A 7,384-nucleotide genomic window follows, 5' to 3' on the forward strand; every position below is an offset into this window, starting at 1 on the left:
AAATACATGTATTGACATCAAATATTGTTTGACAAATCACATGAAAAATAAAGTACTTATAGGAAGAGATTTGAGTGCATGAACTTTGCTCAAGAATACTAGAATGCAAATGAATAATTGGAAAAAATCCCGATGTTTTTTTATCATATGAATCAAGTAACCAAACTCAAAATGAAGTCCTACAAATATGAATCCTTTAAAATTCCTATGTACAACTTCAAAAATAAGTACAGCTAAATGCATCTCCATAACGTGAAGACACAGTTTGAGAACAGTATGTCATACAGCCTAGCTACCGCGTGTGGTCGTGCAAGCAAATATCCTAGTAGCACTTTCCTGGGGGGAGAACGGACAAGTAGCTAGACTGAAGTGTGCCTGCCCCCGGTTTCAAGAAGTTGGTCGTTCAAGGACTGAAGCCACTAGATCCATCTACTGCCGGTACTGGTGAGTTTGCTGTGTTTTGTGTGCATATACTGCCACCTAATTCTCTCGCTCATTTCTGCTTTGTTCATTCAGTTATATATTGTACAAACTATCCTAGCGGAATTTATCTCTCCTTGATTCTCTCTGTTTTTCTTCCGGGCGCATGAAGATAATCAGAGATGGCGCCCCTGCTGGTGGATTCAGTCGCTCGTCGCCTTGCTGTCTTCGCGTGCATTGCGCAGATCTTTCTCACTTGGATCTTGCTGGTGCCATGCGTGCAACTGGTGAGTCATACCTCAAACTTTTCCTGTTTCTCGTTTCGTTTGCATCAGGATCACTGTGCCACAGCTGCGGAGGTGGCTACCCTGCACGCCTACCCGATCTACCTGTTGCTGTCCATCGTTGCCACCGAGCTCATGGTGAAGCTTGGCATGGTGTGGCGGCGCCTCCGCCAGGCGTTCTTCTTCCTAGTTCTCGTACTGTACGTCGCGATCGCCTACTATTTTGGCTGCTATCACTCCCTCCTCTTCATCAAGACCATGGGCGGCTTCAGCGTCCTGGGCAAGACCGCCCTCGTCGTTGGCTCCATGGCCATGTTGGCGCCGATGTGCGAGAACATCCTGGTGTGCTTCCTCACTGTCTTCCTCGGGTACTAGTAGTCTAGTACACATTTTCATGGAGGTGCCCAAGAACAATAATAAGTAATCATTGTTGTGTTGCTGCTACTGGGGACTCTGATTTCTGATAAGAGGGGTAGCTAGGTACTGTGGAGTGTGGTGTGGTCAGTTGTATCTGGGTGTTCAGCTTCGTCTTTGTTTTCTGAACTCGGTTCCACTTGTTCACTGTCTTCCTCGGCAACTCGTAGTCCAGTACACATTTTCATGGAGGCGTCGAAGAACAATACTAAGTAATCATTGTTGTGTTGCTGCTACTGGGGACTCTGATTTCGATAAGAGGAGTAGCTAGGTACTGTGGACTGTGGTGTGGTCAGTTGTATCTGTGTGTTCACCATCGTCTCTGTTTTCTGAACTTGTGGTAACCTTTCCTCTTGTTGTTCATCTTCGTGCGTTGATCGTGGCCACCTGCACTCATCTTAATGTTAGACAAACTAAGCATGTAATGTGTGCTAGCTTTGTTTCAGGAAAACATGCGATGGCAACTGCAATGTTTTCTTTAGCCAAGTGATTGCGACTTTGCGAGTTGTTAGCTAGTCATTTGCTCTCACTTTTTTCGTCCTAGATCAAACCTTGCTGAGTTGATTTCATGAACACAACATCACAAATAACACGCGCCCTTCTTGCCTCAAGAAAAACGACGAGTATTTTTTTTGCGGTATTTCTGCTCTCTTTCACTGAGTAGTGTACCCGACTAGGATCTTTAGGTTGTACAGAAAAGAGAGAAATTCAATTCGGCTCCCACGTGCATATGCCCCCTCCACATAAAAACATATTTTAAATTGTCAAAAAATTCTAACAATTTTTTTTTCCATGTACATCTTGACAATCTGTGTGTGTTCCTACAATTTTATAAAAACCTGATATTTTGCATGATCTATGTAAAAAAGACAAAACATCCCTCACAAAATGCTTTATGCGTAGCACCAAATTCTGTCTTTTTTATACAGCCCGAGTGATAAGTCGATTTTTCATGGAAAGACTTTATACGCACTTAATATGTGAGCATATACACATGAATTTTTCGTTTGGAATTGCAGAATAAAAACATCCTTGCTCCCTTCCGATTCTAGGCAGGTGCTGTAGGCCAGGAGCCCAAGATAGACTGAAGCTATCACAAGCTAATAAATACGTGTCGCTGACTCGCTGTCTGCATATTTGCCTCATCGCATGTTGCCTGCCAGCTGCACCATGCTTTTGCGTCGTATAGCATCATTTCAGCATTTCTAAGATGGGCAGGTGAAACGGACTTGTGACTGATCCGAGAAAATTTCAGAAGAGGAGCACATTGCACTAGAACGTGCACTACTACTTTCGATCCATACTGAATTACTCCACGAACCTACCAGATGCCTTTGAAGTTGTTGGCTAAGTAATGGCTGTAGCGTTGAGCCATCGCATGGATCCGCATGTTTGAAAATGTTCCTTTATCGTGTGTGTAGGGGCCTAGTGGGTACACATTCCATGGACCGACCCGGGTAGCTGAACTAGGGAGAACATATCTAGTGCTACCACCCCTTTAGGTGTTACCGTGCTACTGTACAAAAAAATGTATTTTATATGTGTCAAATAATTATACGAAAAATTGTGAGTGCTCATGAAACATGTCCCTACAATATCCCAAAATTTCATATCCAAAATCGATATGGACAATGAGAAATAAAAAAGAGAAAACCAGCATTATTCATGCTGGTTTTCTCTTTTTTGTTTCTCATTGTCCATGTCGATTTTGGATATGAAATTTTGGGATGTTGTAGGGACATGCTTCATGAGCACTCACATTTATTCGTACAATTTTTTTAACACGTATAAAATACATTTTTTTGTACGGTAGCACGGTAGCATGCAAAGGGGTGGTATCACTAGATATGCTCTCTTGAACTAGGCTTTGAAAGTTCCGTTCTAAATATATATACGCTCTCACTACAGGAATGGGAGGCTACGCCGAGGGCCAGACTATACACCGACGGTCAAAAGTCGGGGCCGTCGGCGTATGGCCCGGCCAGGCCAGCCTGCCCTTTCGATGTTCGGCGTAGCGCGGCCGTCGGCGTAGCGAGGTCTACGCCGAGGGCAGCCCTCGGCATATCTTTGGCCCTAGGCGTAGACAGGGTTACACCTACGGCCACCCTTGGCTTAGGCAATTTTTCAAATTTGTCTATTTTTGTAAAAATCATAACTAATTCATATGATGTTAGAAAAATGCGTATGAGGTATCAAAATCTTCAGAAAAACATCCTCTATCCGCTTATGTTAAAATCATGCATATTTGAATCATGTACAGTACCATGTTAACATAGAAACAATTCAATCAATTTCTTATATGTCCTCATGATCCCGTTTTAGCCAGATGGCAATTTAAACGAAGTCAGAAAATCTCGCGGAGCCGCATGGTATCATTTTATGTGTACTAGTAACCACTCCAAAAGATGAAATTGGGTTACGGCAATTATTTTGGAAAACCCTTCAGGAACAGGACTATCAAGTCCGGAGTTCTATGGCTTTTAGGGCAAATAAGTAGGAAACGGCCTGTGACACCACATAGTTTGTCGGAACGAGACCATATTTGGCACGTGCGTGGTCCCTGGGATGGGAAGCAATGCCTCGGGAGCGGATTTCCAATCCGACCCATGGGTGATGGTTTTTTCATTTTTGGGGTGCGAAAACGGGTTTTTTGTGTGAAACAGCTACATGGGGCGCATTTTAGTATTGCGCGAGACCTCCGCGTAGTGGTAGGACACCGCCTTCACACCATATATCACATTCCATATGTGCGCGCTTGATATCTGGGAATCCACGCGGCTTCCTGCGGTGTCCCGCTGAATCCGCTGGAAAGTGACCGGATTTGAACTAGGGCTACACTTTTCGTCGCTCAATAAATTCTGGGAAAAATGTTTTTAGGTCTATGACATATCACTTTATATGCGAATTTTTTTCCGTTTAGCGTGATGGTAAACGGGTGCACCAGCGCGTCCTGTAAGGTCATACCGCATCTTCGTGGGGGCCCGTTTTGGCCAAATGGCAATTTAAACGAAGTCAGAAAATCCCGCGGAGCCGCATGGTGTCATTTTATGTGTCCTAGTAACCACTCCAAAAGTCGGAATTAGGATACGGAAATTATTTTGGAAAACCATTCACGAACAGGGCTATCACGTCCGGAGTTCTATAGCTTTTAGGGCAAATGAGTAGGAAACGGCCCGTGACACTGCATAGTTTGTCGGAACGAGGCCATATTTGGCACGTGCGTGGTCCCTGGGATGGGAAGCAAGGTCTCAGGAGAGGATTTCCAATCCGACCCATGGGCGATGATTTTTTCATTTTCGGGGTGCCAAAACGGGTTTTTTTGTGAAGCAGCTACATGGGCCGCATTTTACTATTTTGCGAGACCTCCGCGTAGTGGTAAGACACCTCCTTCGCACCACATATCACATGCCATATGTGCGCGCTAGCTATCTGGGAATCCATTCGGCTTCCTGCGGTGTCCCGCCGAATCCGCTGGAAAGTGACCGGATTTGAACTAGGGGTACACTTTCCTTCGCTCAATAAATTCCATGAAAAATGTTTTTAGGTCTATGACATATCACTTTATATGCGAATTTTTTTTCCGTTTAGCGCGATGGTAAACGGGTGCACCAGCGCGCCCGGTACGGCCATACCGCATCTCCGTGGGGGTCCGTTTTGGCCAAATGGCAATTTAAACGAAGTCAGAAAATCCCGCGGAGCCGCATGGCGTCATTTTATGTGTCCTAGTAACCACTCCAAAAGTCGGAATTAGGATACGGGAATTATTTTGGAAAACCCTTCACAAACAGGACTATCACGTCCGGAGTTCTATAGCTTTTAGGGCAAATGAGTAGGAAACGGCCCGTGATACCGCATAGTTTGTCGGAACGAGGCCATATTTAGCACGTGCGTGTTCCCTGTGATGGGAAGCAAGGTCCCAGGAGAGGATTTCCAATCTGACCCATGGGCGATGGTTTTTTCATTTTCGGGGTGCCAAAACGGTTTTTTGTGTGAAGCTGCTACATGAGGCGCATTTTAGTATTGCGCGAGACCTCCGCGTAGTGGTAGGACATCGCCTTCGCACCACATATCACATGCCATATATGCGCGCTAGCTATCTGAGAATCCATGCGGCTTCCTGCGGTGTCCCGCCGAATCCGCTGGAAAGTGACCGGATTTGAACTAGGGTTACACTTGCCATCGCTCAATAAATTCCATGAAAAATGTTTTTAGGTCTATGACATATCACTTTATATGCGAATTTTTTTTCCGTTTAGCGCGATGGTAAACGGGTGCACCAGCGCGCCAGGCGGGGCCATACCGCATCTCCGCGGGGGCCCGTTTTGGCCTGACAATTTAAACGAAGTCAGAAAATCCCGTGGAGCCGCATGGCATCATTTTATGTGTCCTAGTAACCACTCCAAAAGTTGGAATTAGGATACGGCAATTATTTTGGAAAACCCTTCACAAACAGGGCTATCACGTCCAGAGTTCTATGGCTTTTAGGGCAAATGAGTAGGAAACGGCCCGTGACACCGCATAGTTTGTCGGAACGAGGCCATATTATGCACGTGCGTGGTCCCTGGGATGGGAAGCAAGGTCCCGGGAGAGGATTTCCAATCCGACCCATGGGCGATGGTTTTTACATTTTCGGGGTGCCAAAACGGGTTTTTTTTTTTGTGAAGCAACTACATGGGGCACATTTTAGCATTGCGCGAGACCTCCACGTAGTGGTAGGACACCGCCTTCACACCACATATCACATGCTATATGTACGCGCTAGCTATCTGAGAATCCCTACGGCTTCCTGCGGTGTCCCGCCGAATCCGCTGAAAACTGACCGGATTTGAACTAGGGGTACACTTTCTGTCGCTCAATAAATTCCGCAAAAAATGTTTTTAGGTCTTTAACACATCACTTTATGTGGTGCACCAGGCCGCCCAATACGACCATTTCGCATCTCCCGAGGGGGCTGTTTTGGCCACATGGTAAATTAGGCGTCATATTTGGATTCCTCTAATTTTTAGGTTCAAATGATGATATGGATGTTATATTTAGATTCCTCTAATTTTTCTGATCGATTTAGACATATTATTTGTGGAATTTCGGTTTTCCAATTTAAAGATATTAATTATTCCATATTAAATAGAAAAAAGACCAAAACATAAAATCATTTTATTTTTATTTGAATTCAATATTATTATTACTTATATATTCATTGTTGTCTACTTAATTAATTGTTTGAAATTCAAAAATAAAGAGGTCTGCATCACGGTTCAAGGGTTAATAGGGTTGATATGCTATTATTATCAGCAAGAGGTGTCAATTATATAATGGAAGCTCATCCGAATGGAACCAAGGAGTTAAGTGTGCTAAGGTTGGAGTAGTGTGAGGATGGGTGACCGATTGAGAAGTTTAACCATGATTGTAATTTGACTAAGATTAAGTGTAGTTAGAGTTAAAAGTGTATTGGGTGAAAGATAAACAAGTAAAAAAAAGAAAAAAAAGATTGTGTAAAAGAAATTAAAATTTTAAAAATTTTAAAACTCTATGACGAGGGTTTTGCCATCGGCATATAGAAAAAAATATTTATTTTTTCCGAATATTTTTTTGATTTTTTTTGAAAAAGGAAAATTTGAATTTTTAAAAGTCTATGCCGAGGGTGTTGCCATCGGCGTAGCGTGCTACGCCGAGGGCCGGGCTACGCCGATGGCGATAGTGGCTTTGCCGAGGGAGCTAAACGCCGAGGAGCTATGCCGAGGACGACCCTCGGCGTAGCCTACGCCGACGACCAAAGCAGGCTACGCCGAGGGTTTCCGGCCCTTAGCATATAGCCACATTCCTGTAGTGTATTCAATGCACACAACATAATACAGAGTGAACTAATCCATTGATGTTTCCCTCTCTTGTTTATTTGTATTACATGTTGTTTAGATGATATCTTTACATTATAGAACTGTAGTAACCTGGAAAGCTCAACATCCTTTCCTTTTGCCTTTCCATATGGTTTGTGAGAACTTTGCTTCGATTCTGACAGTTTTTTTTGGGAAATCGGCCTAGAGGTCCATTATTGATGTTTTTCCTTTAATTGACAAACACAATATGTGCTATATGCCACAGAAAGTATACCACTGGATTAGTGTTTTAAATAATATTTCCAGTCATATAGTTCATATTTTGTTAGTCAAATTCGTGATCAAAGTTAGTCTCAAAACAAATGGGGGCCTTATTTATTAGAAAGGAGGTGATATAACATATAGAGCAAGTAGAATTACGAAAAAATTATA

General features: G+C 43.5%; 1 protein-coding gene across 2 annotated transcripts; it reads left to right on the forward strand.

Annotated features, from left to right (window-relative positions):
* Window positions 1-313: 313 nt before the first annotated feature.
* On the forward strand, window positions 314-1,452 carry LOC127330419 (uncharacterized). Of its 2 annotated transcripts, none has more exons than XM_051356636.2 (3): window positions 314-444; window positions 593-707; window positions 756-1,452. In XM_051356636.2, the coding sequence occupies exons 2-3, from the start codon at window positions 603-605 to the stop codon at window positions 1,077-1,079; spliced, it is 429 nt and encodes a 142-aa protein (XP_051212596.1). In that variant the 5' UTR covers window positions 314-444; window positions 593-602; the 3' UTR covers window positions 1,080-1,452. The 2 variants fall into 2 exon arrangements, with proteins under 2 accessions (XP_051212596.1, XP_051212597.1); XM_051356637.2 differs by having other exon boundaries at window positions 325-444; window positions 601-707.
* Window positions 1,453-7,384: the final 5,932 nt, after the last annotated feature.

Source organism: Lolium perenne, chromosome 2 (genome assembly GCF_019359855.2).
Source record: "Lolium perenne isolate Kyuss_39 chromosome 2, Kyuss_2.0, whole genome shotgun sequence".
Lineage (NCBI taxonomy): Eukaryota > Viridiplantae > Streptophyta > Magnoliopsida > Poales > Poaceae > Lolium > Lolium perenne.